Source organism: Lynx rufus, unplaced genomic scaffold, assembly GCF_022079265.1.
Source record: "Lynx rufus isolate CCGP_SWC_20201006 ecotype Redwood Valley unplaced genomic scaffold, mLynRuf1.p SCAF_18, whole genome shotgun sequence".
NCBI classification, from domain to species: Eukaryota; Metazoa; Chordata; class Mammalia; order Carnivora; family Felidae; genus Lynx; species Lynx rufus.
In genome coordinates this window covers 15,015,284-15,037,921 of record NW_025814832.1, presented here as the reverse complement: position 1 = coordinate 15,037,921, position 22,638 = coordinate 15,015,284, and the positions used below count along the sequence as shown (strand labels likewise).

Sequence of the window (22,638 nt, the reverse complement as noted above, 5' to 3'; positions counted from 1 at the left end):
AGGAATACTATTGATCCACACAACATAGATACATCTCTAAATAATTTTGTTGAGTGAAAAAAGCTGGACACATGAGAGAATATATCATAAGATTCCATTTCTATAAAAGTTCAAAAAATGCAAACTTATCTACAGTGACAGAAAGCAGATCAGTGGTTTCCTAGGAATAAGACAAGTGGAGGGAAGGATTACCAAGAGGTAGAAAGAAACTTTTGAGGATTATAAGTATGTTCACTATCTTGCAGTGATGGTTTCTCAAGTATATACATTTATCAAACTTACCACACTATACACTTTAAATATGTGCAGCTTACTGTATGTCAATTATATCTAATTTTTTAAAACTCCAATATTAAAAAGAAAGCAAAGTCGATATTCACAGGAAATCATAAAATGCTACCAATGCTGAAAATCAAGGAGTCAAAAACAAAACCAAAACTACTTGATGAAAAAGACTGGGGCAAAAAAATGGGTGAAAATACAAAAATAAGAACAGGTAATGATGGAGAATCAACTGAGAGTAACTGGAAGAATGAAAGAGACCTGGCCTGAAAATACAGCCAATGTTCCCACTTTTTGGTATATGCATATAGAAGCACAAGAGAGTCATAGGTAGAGTGCTGGCCTGGGAGTGAGTCCAGTTTTGGTCTGTCCCAAACCACTAGATAACTTTGGACAAGTCTATTCACGGGTCTGGACCTTAGTCTGTTTTATTCAATGACACAAGCATCTGGCCTGTCATGGATAATTAAATTTCCATGGTCAAATGAACAGAGATGGGATGGAAGAGAAGGGAGAGGCATTCAAATAAACAATAATACAATTTGGTTGGGTGGAATGCCCAGGTCTCAAGGACTTTGCTCCTGTAATTATCCCCTCTCCCCAGCATCATTAATTAATCTTTCTCTACTGGTTCACATTCAACGAGATATAAACCTTTTCAACCCACTCCTTTTTTTTCCCCTTTACATCAAAATTTTTAGAGTTTTTATACTTGCTGTCTTATTTGCCTCCCTCTCCCAGACATCAAGATTTTGTCTTCATTATTCCACTAAAACTACTCATCAAGGTTACCAATGTCCTATACATTCTCAAATCCAATGGTTAAGTCCCGAACCAGAAATACAAGACACAGTTAACCTACTCCTCTTTGAAACATGTTTTTCACTTGAACTCTGTGATGCCTCACTCATGGCTCCTTCTTGTTATCTCCTGCTTAATCCTCCTCCTCCTCCTGACCTCTAAATGTTGAGTGACCCAGAGTTCAAAGCAAAAAGTCTTTTCCCTATCAGGTAATCTGGTGATCTCATCAAACGCCTTAAATACTATCCATATGCTATTAATTCGATATCACTAACATCCCCTTCCTCAACTCCAGATTCATATTTCCAACTGCCAACCTCTCCAGTTAGATGTATAAAATCTTAAACTTGACATATTTAAAAACAAAACTTGGGGCGCCTGGGTGGCGCAGTCGGTTAAGCGTCCGACTTCAGCCAGGTCACGATCTCGCGGTCCGTGAGTTCGAGCCCCGCGTCGGGCTCTGGGCTGATGGCTCAGAGCCTGGAGCCTGTTTCCGATTCTGTGTCTCCCTCTCTCTCTGCCCCTCCCCCGTTCATGCTCTGTCTCTCTCTGTCCCAAAAATAAAAATAAACGTTGAAAAAAAAAAAAAATTTAAAAACAAAACTTGTACATCTATAGCCTACCCAACTCTTCCTCCCCAAATTTCTTCTATCTCAGAATAGAAAACCATTCATCTAAATGTTGTATAAAACTCTCATGTCCCATCTATAAATCCATTGGCTCTACCTTCAAAACATATCCAGAACTGCCCTATTTTTCACCACCTCCACTGTTACCATTCGAGTCTAAACCAAATTGGTCTCCTCACTTCCTCTCCCACCTATGGTGCCTATAATCCACTTTCTACATAGCAGCAAAAGTGAGTTTTTAAAAATTACTGCGTATCATTCAAAAGCTTTCAATGGTACCATTACAGTTAAAATAAAAGCCAAGGTCTTTACCAAGGCCCTAAGCTCCATCTCCAAATTCATCTCCTTTCCCTCTTTCTCTCTTTGCTCCAGCCACACTGGCTTCTTTGTTCTTTCTCTCAGGGGCTTTGCTCCTTCTGATTTCTCTGCCTGGGACTTTCTTCCTGTAGATACATCACTACCACATTTCATTCTGGTCTTGGCTCAAATATCACTTCTCAGAGACCTTCACAGACTATCTAAAATAACTAACAACCTGCTCATACCCTCCTCAAAGTCCCCACTCTATACCTTATTCAGTTTCATTTTCTTCATAGCACTTTCTGGTATCTAACATATGTCTATTTACCTTTTTGTCCATATCCCAAGTAGTAAATAAGTCAACTCCCTGGGAAGTCGATGCTTAACTCCAAGTAGATGTGTAATTAGTATTTGTTGAATGAATAAACACATGAATGGTACATTCAGGAACCAAGACAGCTTTAGAAAGAAAGAATAGAGGGGTGCCTGGGTGGCTCAGTTGGTTAAGCGTCTGGCTTCAGGTCAGGTCATGATCTCACAGTTAGTGAGTTCAAGCCCCACGTCAGGCTCTGTGCTAACAGCTCAGAGCCTGGAGCCTGCTTTGAATTCTGTGTCTCCTTCTCTCTCTCTGCACTTCCCCCACTCACTCTCTGTCTATCACAAATGAATAAAACATTAAAAAAAAGAAAGAAAGAAAGAATAGAACCAGATTATCCAAGTGGTCTGAATATAAAGATAATATTCTAAGGAATTAAGGCAATGAATCTGATAAGGAAAAAAAAATTCCTTATCCTTCTGATAAGGAAAAAAAAATGACATTTCTGGAAAACATCAATATGGCAGCAGGATATAAAATGAACCACAGATAAGAAAAGACTTGGAGTGCCTGGGTAGCTCCGTCAGTTAAGCATCCAACTCTTGGTTTCAGCTCAGGTCATGATCTCATGGTTCGTGAGATCGAGCCCCACCTAGGGCTCCACGCTGGCAATGAGGATCTTGCATGGGATTCTCTCTCTCTTCTCCCTATGCCCCTCCCCAGCTAGCAAACACACTCTAGCTCTCAAAATAAATATATAAACTTTAAAAAAGACTCAAGATAGATCAGTTAAAAGCTAACTAGGGGTGCCTGGGTGGCTCAGTCAGTTAAGCATCCAACTCTTGATTTCGGCTCAGGTCATGATCTCAGGGTCCTGGGATCAATTCCCACGTCAGGTTCCACACTGAGCGGAGAGCCTACTTGGGATTCTCTCTTTCTCCTCTTTGCCCCTCCCCTGCTCACTTGCAAGCTCGCGCTCTCTCTCTCTCTCTCTCTCTCTCTCTGGGGAAAGAAAAAAAAAAAACAATTGGAGCACCTGGGTGGCTCAGTTAAGCAACCAACTTTGGCCCAGGTCATGATCTCACAGTCTGCGAGTTTGAGCCCGCCTCCAGCTCTGTGTTGACAGCTCAGAACCCGGAGCCTGCTCCAGATCCTGTGTCTCCCACTCTCTGCCCATCCCCCACTCATTCTCTCTCTCCCTCTCTCTCTCTCTCACTCTCTCTCTCTCTCAAGAATAAACAATTAAAAAAATTCTTTTAATAAAAAAAAGATTATAATTATCTAAGTATGAGGTAATAAAGGTATATATTTCTCTGCTAGGATGATAATGGAATGGAAAAGTAGGACAGATGTAAGTGAAAGCAGAAGATAATAACTGACAGGACTTAAAAATTACTGGTGCCAGGGATCAGTTGGTTAAGCCTTAGACTTTGGATGTCAGCTCAGGTCATGTTCAGGTCATGATCTCATGATTCAGGAGATCAAGCCCTATATCGGGTTCTCACTGACAGTGCAAAGCCTGCTTGGGAGCCTCTCCCTCTTGCTCTGTCCCTTCCCCACTCATTTATGCACATGTGCTCTCTCTAAATAAACCTAAAAAATACCATTGGTGTAAAAGGTTTCAAGTTTGAGTGACTAGCAGAACAGAACAAAAAGAAGTCAAAAAGAATCAGTTTAAAAAAACAGAATTTGATCGGGAACAAAGTTCAAGGTGCTGGAAAGTCAAAGCCAAAGGAATAGATTTAAAAGCCATACACTGAGAAATGATAGTTAAACCTGCAAGAATAAATCAAATTTCGCAAGGTAGATGAAATTTTCCCACTTCTTTTTAATTTTGAGAGAGTGATACAGGCCAATTACCTAATTTCCACAGCTTCTGTTTCACCATTTATAAAAAATAATGCCAAATTTATTAATTGCTATTTTAACAATAAAATATTAACACCTTACAATGGGACAATACTTTACAGTTTCTAAATTGCTTTTTAGCTTATCTCATTTAATGCCGCAACCATTCTGTGAGGCAAATCTTGTTACCTCATTCTATAGCTGAAGAAACAAGACTAGGAAAAATTGAGTTTCTCAGCTTATGAATGGAAGAACTAGCATGATATATAACCTTGGTCTTCTCCACATGGTGTAGAAGCAAAGAACACAGGCTCTAAAGCGAGACTTCCTGGATTCAAATCCAGCTCTATTATTTGTTAGCTGTGTGACCGGAAGCAAGTGATTTAAGTGTTACAACCATTACTCTCGACAAAGGTTTATTTATCTTCCTAAGGCAGAAATAAGGAACCACAGAGAAATTTTGAGGTGAAGAGCATGTTAGATGGCTTTGATTTTCCCAGTAAAAGACAAAACCTACTGCGAGTAATGTGGGCAGGGCAGTTTTTAACGATGATTTGCGGATGTGCTACTGAATCCCTCCACACAAAAAAGAAGTTCTTCTGCTTCACATCTTAGGCTTCCTCATAATGTTCTTTGAGGGGTTCACCTACATTCGTTTTAAAGCCAATGGACTATATTAATCTCTAAAGTCTCTTGTACCTGTAAGATTATACGATTTTAATCTAAGCCTCTGAACCCATTATTAGCTTTTTCTCCATCCTACCCATCCAACAGTATAAACTCTGAGTCTCACAGCACTTTGTTAGTGCCTCTTTATGACACTATACATACATTCTTCAGTATAAACAGAGCCCATTATGTCACTTAGATTTAAGCTCCTTCAAGGCAAGCACTCCATCATTTATCTTAGAAGTCTTCAACCCCAAACACAATGCAGGCAACCACTTTACCAGTACTTGTTAAATGTGCAATGATTTAATAAATATATTAAAATTATAATGGGTTTTGATTTCTAGACATTTCATGGTAGTTATCTCACCTCCACAGTACTAAGTAATATATGGTGATGGTCTCCCTATTAAGGAACATTCATTTAAAACATTTTTTAAAAGGAGACAAAATGTAAAAATTAAAAAGATAACAAAACTGGGGTGTCTGGATAGCTCAGTTGATTAAGTGTCTGACTCTTGGTTTCAGCTCAGGTCATGATCTCACAGGTTCATGGGTTCAAGCCCCACATCAGGTTTCACACTAATAGCACGGAGCCTGTTTAGGATTCTCTTTCACTCTCTATCTCACAATAAATAAACTTAAAAAAAAAAAAAGAAAAAATATGGTCAATTTTGGGGTGCTTCAATCGGTTGAGCATCCTACTCCGGCTCAGGTCATGATGTCATGGTTCATGGGTTCAAGCCCCACATCGGGCTCTGCTGGCAGCTCAGAGCCTGAAGCCTACTAGAGATTCTGTGTCTCCCTTTCTCTCTGCCTCTCCCCTGCTCATGCTCTTTCTCAAAAATAAATAAACATTTAAAAAAATAATTTTAAAAGAATATGGTTGATTTTTACAACACATCATATATACACTAAGGGCATGTAGAAAGAAATGCAACTTACCCTGATACAGCTAAAACAACAAAGCTTAGAGCAATGAGGACACAGGCGTGCATCCCGCAACTTCTCCATACAAATGAAACATCTGAAAACCTCCGCAATGCTCTGAAAATAATAAAAAATGTAAGGTACACCAGATTTAGACTACTGAATCAAAAGTAAAAAGCATGCTTAAAACAACTCACTCAACATTGACATTAATTTTGGGCTGATATAACCTGTTTTAATAAGTCTTATCAGTACTTGGTTGGTCAAGGCCCAGTGTACCTCAGAACATCTGGAAAAAGTGCTTTTTCTTTCCTAAGCTTCACAGTGGCTCTATTCTAAGGAAAGAACATGAAATGCAAACACACTTGTGCACAAATATTATCACTGAAGCATAAATTGTAATCACAAGAATGTGGCTATAACCCAAATTTCAAAATATTAAATTATGACAGTTAATAAAAAAAATTAGGACAGTTAACACAGATTATGACAGTCACTAGAAACTTCTTGATTTGAGGATATAGAAAAAATATCCTTATTATGATGCAGAACAGCTAAAAAAAAAAAAGATGGACTGACTGAATGAACTATATGAACTTTTTCTGCAATTTCCCCAAGGGGATGGACTGCTTTTAAAATTAAAAACAAAACAAAACAAAACAAAAAACCTTTAAAAAAGATACATATACTAACAGAGTGTACTTTGATCAAGAAAGAAACTAATTCAGAATCCAGAAATCTGAATTTGCCCTGATACTCCAACCAACTAGCTTTTTATTGGAGCCTTAGATTTTGTTCCTATGGAAAATTTTAGTGGTCGCCCCATGAAGGCTTTGAAAAGAAAAAAAGAAGAATAGAAGAAACGATAGTTTGCAAGCCTCAGATAAATCATTTTAGGAAGTAACTAACAAGAAAACAGACATAATGAAAAGCAACTTATTGTATATTTTATTTTTACCGTACTCACATTTATTTACTCCATCCCAGGAGAATTAAACGCTCCCAAACCAAGAAAACGTTACAAAACCTTTATAACACTTTCGCAGGAGGAACTAAGGAGAAAATTATTCATTAGTCCAATCATGACTCTGCAGAACCAGAAAGAACCTGTGAGATGCAGACGCTGGGGGAGGGTAGGGTGGACAATAAGACCATTGGGTGAACTACTTTCAACTGGAGTGCCTGTAATACAGTTGCAACTTACTAAGGACCAAGGTAATGGAAAGTTCAAAATTCGACAACTGTTAAATAATTAGGTCCAATAAGCAATCTTTTTTTTTTTTTTTAATGTTACTGGCCTTTAAGTAAATATCTCAACCATTTGGAATCACAGCTCACAAGAGCCAAATATAAAAAAATAGGTTGTTCCAGAAAACTACAAATAGGATAATAAAAGTATATCCTCATTCAATTTAGGAAGGGCAGAAGTCTGCAAAATGTACGGGTCGGGGAGGAATGATTCCAGTTGGAGAGAGTTTTGGATCTGCACTTGAACTCCCAAGAACAGGTAGCGAGTGCACGGCACGTCTATCTAATGAATTTGCAGTTTTGCTCTTCCCAGACTGTAGTTTGCAAAAACCCTGAGAATGAGTACCGGTGCCAAGACACCCAGAAAACGCCAGGATACCACCACCTGACAAGGCACCCGAAGAGCTGCGGACCTAGCACGGCGTCCTTCGCACTGGGCCAGCCTTCACTACACCCGCAGCGGCGAAGTGGGGGTGCTCTACTACAGGGAGGGCTAGGGCAGGGCGCCCCAAATAAAGAAGGCTCAGGGGGTAGCGGAGGGAGAGTAACCACCACCCTTCTCAACCCCCCTCACCTCTACGCTCTGTTCATCCATTGCCTCCGGCTCTCGGCGGGGCCCTCGGCGACCCGCGGAGTCCGTGGTCTGACCTATTGGGCGCCGGCCCGAGGTCGCCAGGTCAAATCGCGGACGAAAACCACGCCGGCGTGTGGCTCAGGAGGCTCCGACGACCGCCCCACCTGCTCGCCCCATCACGTCGGGTTCGGCGCCAGCTACCCCCACTTCGCCATATTTATCCGCGCACCCGCCCTAGGGCGCAGTGGGAGGGCGAGCGGTGGCCGCAGCTGCTTCTTCACCGCTAAGCCGCCCGCCAGCGACCGCGAGGGAGCCTCGCACCACGTGACGCGGGCGCGCGCGTATCGAACTGCTGCTAGAGCCCGGCGGCGCTGGTCTCCAGCAAAGAAGGTGCTGCAGGGAATTCGCAAACACCAACGGTAACCAGGGCAGCTGAAGGAGCGGCGAAGAGGAAAGGCGCGGTGCGCATGCGCGCAGAACGCGGCGTTAGGGGAGCCGGGAAGAGAGAGGCGGGCGACTAGTTCCCGCGGTGCGGGGGCGCACACGAGATTTGGCTGCTAGCAGCCGCAGGGCTGCGTGTCTTTGGCCACAGTCTAGCGCGCAAGCGGATGAGAGTTTGGCGCTCGCTGGTCTCCACGCCTCTGCGCCCTTAGGGAAGGGCGGCGCTCCACCAGTCTCAAACTTTGGCGCGCCAAAGACTGGAACAACCACCTGGAGTGCTTGAGTGAAACAGACTCTGAAGCCACACCCCTAGGTATTCGGACTTGATTCTAAGATAAGGCTCCACAAAATCGTCAACAGCCACTCTCCGCTGATTTGGCTGCAGGTAGCCTTTGGCCCGCACTTTTTGAGAAACCATGGTGTAGAATTGGTGGCTAGTGATTCTTTCTTTGGAAGGAACCCCAGATTCTCGGGTTTTGAGACTTCTGCCCCACCTACTCATATTGTGAAGCCTACAGCGATGTCGTTTCAGGAAGAATGGGACCACAGACTGTAGAGATTTGATCTACACCACTCCATCCTGCGTGTCTTGCCACTTGAGGTGAGCCGTCGCTATGGGACTATGGAAAGTGCAAGCGTCAGCTGTGTTCAGCTTTCCTATGTTGGCGTCTTCATACAATTTTGTCATGAAGTCTAGAGATGGCAGGAATTGAGGGTGTGAGACAAAGGTCTTACGTCAAATTCTTAATCTGAATTTACTTTTTCCTTTCTGATTTATTGCAAACCACTATTACACTTAACCCAATCTACAGTGCACACGTAAAGAATCAACAGTAACCTAGAAAGAAGCTCTTGAGTATCAAGGGATTTGGACTTTCTTGTAAGTAGTGGACAACAATTTTTTAATACGTGAGCCATGGACAGGGATAATTTAGTAAGATTAATCTGTTACTGGAAATTCTTTAACCAAGACTTATTTATGGTCTTGATGTTTGCACGCCACCATTTATAATAAAACGCCCTGAATTGTACATTGTAGTAATGGTTAATGTTTAATTTTGCTAAGTGAATCTTACCTCAAAAAAGTTATCTGTGAAACACAGTACTGTTCTTGGGATTCAAAGAGTAATGAGAAGTGAAAAAAATAAGACAAATTACAACATATAAATATTAAAATAAGTTCTTATGCTAATATATTTGTCCAAGAACCCAAAAATGTTTAAAGATTTATTGCAACAGTTCATAATAGTGAAAAATTGGAAAACCTATACAATTAATTAGGGGTCAATGGTTGTAGCCACAGATTATGGTTAATTTAAGTAAAAAAGAATTTAGTTGGCAGGATGCCTAACTACCACATGGAGGTAGGAAACCTGGGACCTCAGAATTCCTTAAAGGAGGACCTAGCTGCCTTTCCCCCCAACTCCAACAAATCTAACTTGTCTATTATACAGCTTATCAATGCCTATCAGTACAGAACTGAAAAAAATCATGGTACATCCATATATTGGATTACAACTGTTCAAAACAATAGCAGAAGTGTGTGATGAAAATATCCAAAATATATTTACAATGAAAAACACTGGGCACCTCGGTGGCTCATTTGGTTAAGGGTATGACTTCAGCTCAGGCCATGATCTCTCGGTTCATTGGTTCAAGCCCTGAATCGGGCTCAGCAGTGACAGCACAGAGCCTACTTGGTATTCTCTCCCTCTCTCTCTGTCTCTCTTTCTCTGCCCCTCTCCCACTCGCGCCTCTCTGTCTCAAAATAAATGAATTAAAAAAAAAAAAAAACCTAAATGCAGCTGCAGTATAATATATGGTATCAGCCTATTTTTGTAAAAAAATATTTGTAATTTGTGTATATATGTAGAAACATCTGAGGGCACCTCAGTGGCTCAGTCGGTTTAGTGTCCAACTGTAGATATCAGCTCAGGTCATGATTCCAGGGTCATGGGATCAAGCCCTACATGGTGCTCTGTGCTGAGCATGGAGCTGTATATGATTCTTTTTCCCTCACCCCCTCTCTCTCACTTGCACTCTATCTAAAAAAAAAACAACAAAAAAACCATACATACATACATAAATAAATAATGATAAATGAAACATCTGAAGAGATTCAAGATAATTTCTGGAGAATAGACATACTCATATGTTTTAATTTCCTAAAACCTAAATTTGTATTAAAATTAATTTGTATTACTTACAACTTAAGACATAAGAACACTATAGTCACATAAAAAATAATTATCCAAATGAGAAATAAAAGACCTAAATTAGGGTAGTAAGAGTGAAAATAAAGTGGAGGTTGGATACCATGAACATTTCAGAGAAAGAATTATAGATTTTATTGGCTAAGAAGATAAAGATACAAACTTCTTAATTCTAGGTAACAGAATAGTGCCCATGGACAAAATAAAGTCAGTAAGTACTCTGGAAGTGATCAATTTGAATACTCAGAATTTTTTTATTGGACATATGGATCTATGCATCTAGATCTAATGGAAGAAATTGTATTTGGGAATCATAAATGAATATATAAAGAAGTGCAGAGAGAACTATTTTAAGGGGGTGTGGGGGAAGAACCAATATTTACAGGATGACTATGAAGGAAATCATAGAGGAAAAACAACAGGAACTTGTCATGACTTCTCTGTGATACTACCATTTTTCAATCCCACCAATCAACATGACATCCCAGAGCCATTCCATGACAAAAACTTCCTAAATATTAATACTGAAGAAAATGTTACTTAAGTGTGACTTATTTCTCTGTAATCTAAAGGGGAGGGGGCGCCTGGGTAGCTTAGTTGAGTGTCCGACTTTGGCTCAGGGCATGATCTGAATTCATGAGTTCATGAGTTGAAGCCCCACATCAGGCTCACTGCTGTTAGCTTAGAGCCCCCTTCAGATCCTCTGTCCCCCTCTCTGTCCCTCCCCCACTTGTATGCTCACTCTCTCTCTCTCTCAAAAGTAAACATTTAAAAAATTTTAAGGCGTGGTTCTGTTCTTCAAATACTCAACTACACAGTACAATTTTAACTGAAGCTACTCTCCCAACCCTGTTTGTCACCTATTACAAGTTTGTTAATGGACAAATAAATGCTCATAACAAATTTTTTTAATTAGATGAACGTATAATTCTATCACCTGCAGAACTAATATCGATGCATCTTTCCTAGTCTTTTCAATGCCTCTTATTACATATATGGAAATATTTACAGAACAATTTCTAATTATCAAACCCAAACACTTTACCATCTCATTGTGCTTCCAGCCATCCTGACACACAGAAGTTATTTGGTTAGGATCACATAACTAGAATTTAAAACCTGCTATTTACAGGGGCCTGGGTGGCTCAGTCAGTTAAGGGTCTGACTCTAGATTAAGGCTCACATCATGATCTCACAGTTTGTGAGTTCAAGCCCCAAGTCAACTTCTGCACTGACAGCATGGAGCCTGCCCCATGCTCTCTGCCCCTCCCCAGCTCACTCTAAGTAAATTAACTAAAACAAAAAAACAAAAAACCTGTATTTACATTGCAGACTCCAAAGCCCAATCTTAACTACAAAACTGCAATCTGTTTCCCCTATCCCCCATTTAACACAGCTTCAGCATTTTCCCAGAAAGCTTCAGCATTGCCAATTTATTGGCAGCTTGACCTCTTATTATGTGAATACACCTATTTACCTTCCATTAGCCAGATGTATTTGTGTTTTGCTAGTATAAATAACCCTGTGATTAACATCTTTGCATCAAAATCTGTCCCTATGATTACCTTATTGCCAATAGTTATTTAAAAACAAATAGGCACCCGAGTGGCTCAGTCAGTTAAGCATCTGACTCTTGATTTTGGCTTAGGTCATGATCTCAGGGTTTGAGTTTGAGTCCTGCACAGACCTCCATGCTGACAATGTAGAGACTGCTTGGAATTCTTTCTCCCTATCTCTCTGCACCACCCCCCAACAATATAAATAAATAAACTTTAAAAAAAAATTTTTACAAATAAATAACAAGGGGTACCTGGGTGGCAGTCTGTTGAGCAGCCGATTTTGGCTCAGGTCATGATCTTGTGGTTCATGGGTTCAAGCCCCACGTGGGGCTCTATGATGACAGCTCAGAACCTGGAGCCTGCTTTGGATTCTGTCTCCCTCTCTCTCTCTCTGCCCCTCACTTGCTCACACTCTATGTATCTCTTTCTCTGTCTAAAACTAAATAAACATTAGGGTGCCTGGGTGGCTCAGTCAGTTAAGCGTCCCACTTCAGTTCAGAACATGATCTCACAGCTTGTGAGTTATGAGGCCCGCATGAGGCTCTGTGCTGACAGCTCAGAGCCTGGAGCCTGCTTCAGATTCTGTGACTGCCTCTTCCCTGCTCACACTCTCTCTCTCTCTCTCTCTCAAAAATAAATATTTTTTTTAAAAACTCAAAAAAAATTTTAATAAAATAAATTAATAAATAAATAAAATAAGGAAATACACACACAATTGGCAAGTAACAGTTGCCAGTAATCCTCTGTTTTCAGTTTCTTAGCTTTCATATAGAATGTACAATTATAATATAGGCTGAAGGAGAACAAAGGTAGTGTTGATATACAACAGAGACACTCTAAAACAGCATTTGAAAGCAAAGTTCATGTTGTTCAACATTAGCAGCAAGAAGGAATAAGAAAAGTGAGGCTGTCACAGAAAAGCCAATTTATTATTACTAATGTTAGCTTTTGTGGAGGATTTTAGGTCACATATTAGCAGTCTCCAATAATGTGACCATTACCTATAATCAAAACTTTTCAAAAATAAAATTATATACATATAATGTATAATATAATACAAATATTTTTTCTATCCGTTAATTTCCAAAGCATGCTCATTCATATCTACTGACCAATAGTACATAAATATCCTTTTATGATAGGCCAGGACATCCATTTTCTCCCAATTATACAAAAACAAATGCAAAATAGTGTTATGTGACTTCCTTGTCTGAAATAATAAGACTGTGTGTACATACATACATTTAAATCCCTTTATTCCCATTCCATGTTTTTGGCTGAACTTTATTCATATAATATCTGCCCTTCTTATAGGACCTTCTCTTGTGAAAGGCATCACTATCCAGTTACCCAAGCCAAATCTCCTTCTCCATCCCCCCACCTCTAGTCATCGAGTGCTAACAAGACATCTTCTTAAATCTTTCTGGAATGGATCTCCTCTCCATTAGAATTCCCTTTTGCAAGTCCACTTCTTCATAAGTCTGAACAAAAGATTTTAATTGCTCTGCTGCAGTTTTCTCTTCTTTAGTCAGTGGTGACAGCTAAAAAACAAATGAGAAAATCTTTATTTCAAAATCTGTAAAAACTGTGTAATTTAGTTAATTTCTGCTTTTTTTTTTTATGTTTCCATAAGCTCATACTATGTCTATAATCACAAATTAGGAAGGCAGGATAAAATAGATATTTGGCTATCCAAATACAAGGTACTTTTAATGTTTGAGCTTTCAAAGAACTTGCAATTAAGTTTAAGAAACAAAACCAATAAATCAAACAGTTTAAGGACTGTAATTTAACAAAACTAAATAAGTCACATTTGACTGCTATATTCTAAAAGCATTTTGAGAAAGAAATGTGAATAAAATAGTCTGGAAGTTTCCTCAGAAGTGGAGAACTAAATTGAACTAAATTTTGAAGGATAATTGAGATGTTTTTAGCTGCAAGTAACAGGAATACATTTAAAAATGGATAAATAATAAGAAAATTTATTATCACTGCACAATAACTACAGAAAAAGGTCAGACTTCAGGACTGGTTTATTCCGCAGCTCAACATAAAGACTGGGTTTTTCCACCTTATCTAATATCCTTGGTAGTGGTTTATCCTCAAGCTGAAAGGAAAAATGGCTCTAGCAGTTCTAGGCATCACATCTATACATAATGTTTAGAAGAAGAAAAGAAGTTTTCTCTTCCTAGAGGTCTCTCAGCAGTGAGGAAACTCTAATTTCCTACGTCTAGACTTTCCCTTCTCACATGTCACATGGGTTACAAACCCATTCCTGAGTGAATTTAGTTAAAAGAAAATCCATTTCCCTTGCCAATGAGGTGCACGCCCTGAAGCTGAGGAAAGCACCAACTTTGCCCCAGACACGAGCTAGGGATGGCACACATCTCAAGAAAGTCAGTGTTCTATTAGGCAGCAAGGGCGAATAGATGCTGAGAAAACAACCCAGCAAACAGTATCTGCCTAAAGCAGGTAGGAGCAAACAGCAAAAGGAAGAATAGAAGCCAAATGGAAATGTAAAGGACTTTCATAGGGCACTAACCAATGGGCTAGCTAAAACAGGGTTAATGGGGAAATTATACAAAGTACAACGTGAAGAATCAAATAGTTACAACTCCGCCTAACTATATAGGTCATCTCTAGAGAGACTGCCGAATCTGGAACACACTATACCTACAGAATAAGAATCTCTAGAGCAGTGCTGTCCACCAGAACTTTCTGTGATGCTGAAAATATTCTATATCTGTGCTGTCTAATCAGTAGATGAAGAACTGATTTTTTTATTTTATTTAATTACTTTAAATTTTAATTTAGGGGCACCTGGGTGGTTCAGTCAGTTAAATGTCTGACTACAGCTCAGGTCATGATCTCATGGTTCATGAGTTCAAGCCCCACATCAGGCTCCGGGCCATGGAGCCTACTTCGGATTCTGTGTCTTCCTCTCTCTCTCTGCCCCTTCCCTGCTCTCTCTCTCTCTCTCTCTCTCAGAAAATGAATAAAAAACATTAAAAATTTTTAAAAATAATAATACATTTTAATTTGTACAGCCACATTTGGCTATTGGGCTGCCCAGCTGGTTTGGCTGATCAAACCAACATTTACCAAAAATATTCACATAGATAAAATGAAAAACAATCATATGCCTTTCTGCAACCCAAACAATTACAGAATTTCCCTCTTCTATCTCAAAAACAGGAAATGGTATTATTCTGAAAGGACTTTGTTCTCCATGAGTCCATGTTTCTTGTTGTGATAACTGTTCAAGAGATTTCAGACGACCTGTTTCATAAATTTTCAAAGAAATTTCCAGGAATTAACCAATCTAAAACTTGTAGAAAATTTTCTTCCTTAATACAAATGTTTCAGAGCTCAGTGCAATACCACACATTCTGTTTTTAATACCTTTTTAATTATATTTGTTTTGGGGGTTTGTTTTGGTCATTTTTATTTTGGAACCAATCTAGTCCTGTGTGTGTGTGTGTGTGTGTGTGTGTGTGTGTCTTGGTGGTCACCTTTATAATTAAGTGTATTTAAGCCTTAATGTCTTTATATTAACTAAAAAGTATTCCTTTCACCTCCTTTTCTGTTCTCACCTCCCTATTTATTTTTTAATATTATAAATTCAAGTCCCATTTTTGAATATTATCAATTCAAACATATTTTCTATCCTTGCACTCTTATAAAGACTATAACAAGGGGAGTGCCTGCGTGGCTCAGTTGGTTGAGCTTCCAACTCTTGATTTCGGCTCGGGTGGTGATCCCAGGGTGGTGGGATTGAGCCCCTTGTCGGCTCCTCGCTGAGAGCGGAACCTGCTTGGGAATCCCCTCTCTCTCCCTCTCTCTCTCTGCCCCTCTCTCCCACTCACGCTCTCTCTCTCTCTCTCTCTAAAAGAAGTAGAATGAAAAAAAAAAAGATATAGCAAGATAATACCTGAACAGTTTTACTTTCTATTTGCTTTCTGTTGTCTATAAAAAAGCAACATTTGCCTTAAGTAAGTTTATCCCTATATCGTTCTTCATGTTCCCAAAATAATCTTAAAGGCCCTTTTGGTTATTTTAGAAAATTTCCGAAGCCTCAACTTAATCTAGCCTTTGGCTTTCATAAGTATTCTCACAGTTCTGTCCCTATGACTGACACACCTCTTTCTACACTTCCTTTATAAGGTCTACCTTACATGTCTTTTAAATTCTGGGCTCATAGAACTATTTTTGTTTATACAACTCTCTACAGATGCCATTTTCTTTTCTTCCACATTTTGATCATGAAGATTTTCTCTAAACTTTCTACTATCTCATTTTTAAAGTAGTAGATACAAGTCCCACCACATCTGACATTTCCCAACATGGCGATCATTGAATCGAAAATATTATCTCCTTCTTCAAGGTTTATAACCAACCTTTCAGTCATCTCTCCTTATTTGTAATGTAATCCAAAGTAAAAGCTCCATTAGTTTTCTACCTTAAATATAATTATTGCTCGGGGCGCCTGGGTGGCGCAGTCGGTTAAGCGTCCGACTTCAGCCAGGTCACGATCTCGCGGTCCGTGAGTTCGAGCCCCGCGTCAGGCTCTGGGCTGATGGCTCAGAGCCTGGAGCCTGTTTCCGATGCTGTGTCTCCCTCTCTCTCTGCCCCTCCCCCATTCATGCTCTGTCTCTCTCTGTCCCAAAAATAAATAAACGTTGAAAAAAAAAATTTAAAAAAAAAATATAATTATTGCTCATTGCTGATACTTCTTTTTTATTTTTATTTTTTCAGAGACAGAGAGAGCACCAGTGGGGGAGAGGGGCAGAGGGAGAGAGAGAGAATCTCAAGTAGGATCCCCACTCACCATGGAGCCCAGTACAGGGCTCAATCCCACATCCCTAGGATCATGACCTTACCCCAAAAGCAACAGGCAAATGTTCAACTGACTGAGCCACACAGGTGCCCCTGCAGGTACATCTTTTAAGTGAATGAAGAACTTTACAAATAATTAGATGACTGAAATCCTCTATCACTATTATAACTATTTTCTATACCACTTTTTAATCTTAGTCAGAAATATAGTTTTTACTGCCTATACCCAGTGGGGACAATTTTTATTACCACAGCATTCAAAATATCACTTTTCAGGGCATCTGTGTTGGTTAAACATCCGACTTCGGCTCAGGTCATGAACTCACAGTTTGAGAGTCTGAACACTGTGTCGGGCTCTGTGCTGACAGCCTGAAGCCTGCTTCACATTCTGTCTCACTCTCTCTCTGCCCCTCCTCTTCTTGTGTGTGTGCTCTCTCTCTCTCTCTCTCTCAAAAATAAACATTTAAAACAAACAAAAAACCCCAAAATAGTGACTTTTATTTCACCCACCTAAATTTATCCTGTGCTTCAATAAATTTATGGATTTCTGTACATATATATTGATATGTACATTTAGAACTACATTTAATCTCTCCTCAAGATGTTTCCTTAGAACAAGTTTATATGCTTCTATTTTCACACTCTGATCACCAACAATGAAAAATATGCCTTGAGTTGTATATATATATATATATATATATATATATATATATATATACTGCTATCATAAATACACTGTTTTTGCATTTTACTTATTAGTATGTGTCATGACCCTTACTGTTTTTTGTTTGTTTGTTTTTTATTGTTTGTTTGTTTTAAGGAGATAGAAGTTTATTGAATACACCACAAGGGAGCAGTGGGCAGGACAGCAGAGGAGATATCTGCCACACCCTTCCTGTTTTAAACTCCTACTTCCAGGGGCGCCTGGGTGGCTTGGTCGGTTGAGCGTCCGACTTCGGCTCAGGTCATGATCTCGCGGTCCGTGAGTTCAAGCCCCGCCTGCTTCTGATTCTGTGTCTCCCTCTCTCTCTCTGACCCTCCCCCATTCATGCTCTGTCTCTCTCTGTCTCAAAAATAAATAAACGTTAAAAAATAAATAAATAAATAAACTCCTACTTCCTATTCCCTCTGTGACCCCCTCTTTTTTCCCCAAATTTTAGAGAGAGAGCATGAGTTGGGGAAAGGGGCAAACAGAGAGAGAATCTTAAGCAGGCTACACACTCAGCACAGAGCCTGATGTGGGGCTTGATGCCACGATCCTGGAATCATGACCTGAGCTGAAATCAAGAGTTGGATGATCAACCTACTGAGCCACCCAGGCACTCCTCTCTCTATGTCCTTTCTAATCACTCTTTCCTCCGCCACTATTCATTCTCCCCATGACATAATATCTGAGGTATATAACACCTGAGGTACATCCGGGGCACCTGGGTGGCTCAGTCAGTTAAGCATCCAACTTCGCGTTAGATCATGATCTCAGTTTGTGAGTTCAAACCCAGCATTAGGCTCTCTGCTGTCAGCACAGAGCCTGCTTCAGAACGACTGTCCCTCCCCCTCCCCTGCTTTCATGCACACATGTACAATCTCTCTCTTAAAAATAAATACATATTTTTAGGGGCGCCTGGGTGGCGCAGTCGGTTAAGCGTCCGACTTCAGCCAGGTCACGATCTCGCGGTCCGTGAGTTCGAGCCCCGCGTCGGGCTCTGGGCTGATGGCTCGGAGCCTGGAGCCTGTTTCCGATTCTGTGTCTCCCTCTCTCTCTGCCCCTCCCCCATTCATGCTCTGTCTCTCTCTGTCCCCAAAATAAATAAACATTAAAAAAAAAAAATTTTTAAAAAAAAGAAATGTTTCTCTTCTGCCATGGCTGTATAATCAAAGATAGCACACCTCTTTAGTAACCACGTCAAGTCCACATGCTTATTTTAAAACAAAAGGAGATAAGAACTATTATACTTCAGGGGCGCCTGGGTGGCGCAGTCGGTTAAGCGTCGGACTTCAGCCAGGTCACAATCTCGCGGTCTGTGAGTTCGAGCCCCGCGTCAGGCTCTGGGCTGATGGCTCAGAGCCTGGAGCCTGTTTCCGATTCTGTGTCTCCCTCTCTCTCTGCCCCTCCCCCGTTCATGCTCTGTCTCTCTCTGTCCCAAAAATAAATAAACGTTGAAAAAAAAAATTAAAAAAAAAAAAAAAAACTATTATACTTCAGGAATCAGGAAAATCTCATTTCTATCAACAGTTCAAACTGAATGCTGAATCTCAAAATGAAAATGGGGGCTCATCTTTCAAAGAGATACTCAGAATTAAAACTCTACAAATCCAACTTGTCAATTGGAAGCATTACCTCCACATCTGTTTGCTTTTGTAGTTCTTGTATCATGGTCATCGTCTTATTGACAGTAGCACAAATGCGGTTCTTACTCTCTTTCTGTTCTATACCAATCGGTTTAAAGCGGGCATACAAAGTTTGATATCGAGACTTTATTGCTGACAATTCCTTTAAGAGTGTAACTGGATTTCTCTATATCAGGGAAAAAAATAATATATTAAATTGTGAAAAGGAAAAGTTAAGCTTCTTTTAAGAATTAGAGTATGTACAACACATTCTACCATCCATTTAATTGAACACTGTATTTAATTACACAACTGTGTAATAGAGGATGGGAGGAGAGGAATAAAGAAGCATAAGACCTAAATCCTATTCTCAAGTAATTTAAAGCTTAGGTCCGGAAATAACCCACAGATGCACACAAAATAGCAATATTAAAATAAGCAAATAAGGTGACATTAGATAAATAACATTTAATACATAGTTCACCATAATTAATTACATATTATTTTTAAAATACAATTCTAAATACTATTCAGAAGGTGATTAAAGGAACTATTTTGTTCTTAATGAGTAAGAAAATTTAAAACTACATATAAAATTCTTAAACATACTGTCATGAGGCTAAAGTATGTATAAGTACCAATTAATTGACTTTCCTATACAAATTCACACCAACTCAAGAGACTATAGGTTACGTTGGTTTTTCAAATTCATTTTAACGTTTATTTATGTTTGACAAACAGAGATAGGGTGCAAGCGGGGGAGGCGCAGAGAGAGAGGGAGACACAGAATCCAAAGCAGGCTCCAGGCTCTGAACTGTCAGTGCAGAGCCTGATGCGAGGCTCAAACCCATGAACCAGGAGATCATGGCCTGAGCCGAAGATGGACACTTAACCGACTGAACTACCCAGGAGCCCGTTCAAATTCATTTTAAATGTTTCTTTATTTTGAAAGAGAGAGCACATGCGCAACTGAGCTGGGGAGGGGCAAAGAAGGAGGGTGGGGGAGAGAATCCCAAGCAGACCCCATGCCCAGCAAGGAGCCCAACAGGGGGGGCTCAATCCCACAACTGTGAGATCATGACCTAAGCCAAAATCAAGAGTCGGTTAATCAAGATGCTTACCTGAATGTGATATCCAGGCGCCCCTCAAATTCATTTCAGAATATAAACAGTATTCCATAAATGCATTTCAAAAGGGTCCTTTCTGACACTTGGTAATTCTTTTCATTCCCTGATGGCTCCTTAGCAAACCCTGCAATACTAACTATTCCAAACTTTCTCCACTCCCTCCAGTTAGCATCTACTCCTTCTTGGCACAAGACCTCACCAACTATTATACGAAGAAAATAGAAAATATCTAGTAGAAACACCATCTTCCTGCCTTTTCATCTGAAAAGGAAAACATCAATGGGTATTCTCATCCCTACTCAGCCCCTAGCACTACCACTATTATTGTTGTTTCCTCCCCACATCCTCCACAGCCTTAAGTTTCCTATATTTCTATAACCTTTTCAATATCTCCCTTTGTACAGACTTCAAATATATATATAGAACTTCCCTATATTGGGGAGAAATGAACTCCTGGGGGGAAATTAACTCCTTCTCCTGACTCTGTTGTCGCTTTAAAACCAGTTTCATTCTTCTCACTCCATTCCCACCAACTGTCCAGGTCCTATAATAATAACATCCCATAGACGAACATCCTTTGCCAAATTTTTGCAAACAAGCAAAAGATAAGCTTGTCCAATAGCATATAATTTGGATACCCTTTCTCATGTTTTCTTCTTGTTCCTATCTTCTTAAAATGAACTCTTGATTTCTATAAAACTATATATACTATCTTGGTTATCTTCCTACTCTTCAGATATCTCCTTCATGGACTTTATCTCCTGGCTGTGACAGAGACTCAGTTTATGGCCCTCTACTCCTTGTTTCCTTGGAGATTTTTCTCTAAGCTTTTGATGATATTAATAGTAAATAAAGATGATTCTCACAAGAAGGAAAAAGAAGAGAAACGCTAACTTAAAACTGTTAAAATAATCCTTCAGGTAGTGATCAAGACCTATAGAATGAGCAATGGAAGTAGGAAAGGGACAGGGGCGCCTGGCTGGCTCAGTTGGAGGAGCATGCGACTCTTGATCTCAGGGTTGTGAGTTTGAGCCTCATGTACAAATGACTAAAAAAATAAATAAATAAAAACTTAAAAAAAAAAAAAAAGAAGTAGGAAAGGGACAAAAGAGAGATACCATGAAAGCCATTACGAGGCAGTTGCAGTTGTGCTCTCTGAGTTTCTGTCTCTCTGTCTCGCCGTCCAGATGGCCTCCCAGAACTGCAACCCAGCCACTGCCAGCAAAGGAGCTGAGCCCAGTGGGGATGCCGCCCAGGGCCCTGTGGGCAAGAGGCTATAGCAGAAGCTAATGATCCTTATGATGTCTGGTGACAAAAGAATTTCTGCCTTCCCTGAATCAGACAACCTTTTCAAATGGGTGGGACCATCCATGAAGCAGCTGGCACAGTATATGAGGACCTGAGGTATAAGCTCTCCCTGGAGTTGCCCAGGGGCTACCCTTACAATATGCCTACAGTAAAGTTCCTCACGCCCTGCTACCACCCCAACGTGGACACCCAGGGTAACATCTGCCTGGACATCCTGAAAGATAAGTGGTCTGCACTGTATGACATCAGGACCATCCTACTGTCCATCCAGAGCCTGCTAGAACCTAACATCAATGGCCCTTTGAACACACTTGCTGCTGAGCTCTAGAAAAACCCTATAGCATATAAGAAGTATCTGCAAGAAACCTATTCAAAGCAGGTCTCCAGCCAAGATCCCTGGCTGTCTACCATCTTTCCTTGTGTTGTCTTTTTATTTTCTCCTTAGATCGTCTGTCCTTTCCTTCATTTCTGCCTAGAACTCTGTATCTTAAACTGTGGTGTTATTTTTGTTTTGTTTCTGTTTTTTAAATTAAGTCTCTGGTTGAGCCCTTGTGATGACTATATTAAGTAAATACATTGGGTTTTTAAAAACAAACAAAAAAAAGGAAACACTTAAGAGAACTTAGTGGTATGTTTGATAGGAGCAAAGAAATAATAGATGACACCAAATGTATAGTCTGGAATATAAAGGAATGTGTATATTATGATGCCTTTCCAGGTGTCTTCTCAGTATATACCCCAATGATATTGAGACCTGTCCTCATTGGCTAGAGATTTACTATACCCGTCCTTAGAAAAACAAAAAACATACAGAGAAACAGCTAGCTAAAAGCCTAAATTCCAATTTTATGGATGTAAAACATCCAAGTTGCTACAAGATTACCATGGTTTGCAGCCATGCTTAGACAGTGGCTCTTTGGGTAGGCTGTTCAACAGTGTTGTGCCACCCAACAGAAGGAAAGGCCAGACTCACAGAAGGGTGTTCATTTAGAAGAAAGCAACACTAATAATCCACACAACGTCTTGAATTTGTGTTATATTGCAGAAAGCCTTATCAATTCAGTAATTCCAGTTAATCTACCAAGATAATGTAATTATATTTAATTTTGTAAGGTATATAGCAGTGATCTCCTATTTTGGTATCAGTTTTTCAATAAAGTTTTGATTATGGGCAAAAAAAGAAAGAAAGATCTGCAAAGAAAATGCTCAAAAGAAAACAAAATTATCTT

The 22,638-nt window shown here is 39.8% G+C and overlaps 2 protein-coding genes and 1 pseudogene across 4 annotated transcripts in view; 2 read left to right on the top strand and 1 right to left on the bottom strand.

The window, feature by feature from the left end:
* Window positions 1-8,042, bottom strand: part of TRIM37 (tripartite motif containing 37) — a 131,917-nt gene extending 123,875 nt beyond the window's left edge. For all 3 annotated transcript variants that reach the window (XM_047080957.1, XM_047080959.1, XM_047080960.1), the window contains exons 1-2: window positions 7,598-8,042; window positions 5,791-5,892 (exon numbers count right to left, since the gene is read on the bottom strand). In XM_047080957.1, the coding sequence (XP_046936913.1) occupies window positions 5,791-5,892; window positions 7,598-7,618 (123 nt within the window). In that variant the 5' untranslated portion in view covers window positions 7,619-8,042. The remainder of the gene's footprint in view (window positions 1-5,790; window positions 5,893-7,597) is intronic.
* Window positions 8,043-21,431: 13,389 nt separating this feature from the next.
* Window positions 21,432-21,737, top strand: LOC124513502 (ubiquitin-conjugating enzyme E2 C-like). The gene has a single exon (XM_047081559.1). It carries the CDS (start codon window positions 21,456-21,458, stop codon window positions 21,735-21,737), a length of 282 nt encoding a protein of 93 aa, XP_046937515.1. The 5' UTR covers window positions 21,432-21,455.
* A 302-nt stretch (window positions 21,738-22,039) lies between these two features.
* Window positions 22,040-22,423, top strand: LOC124513088 (40S ribosomal protein S27-like; annotated as a pseudogene).
* The last annotated feature ends 215 nt before the right edge of the window (window positions 22,424-22,638 follow it).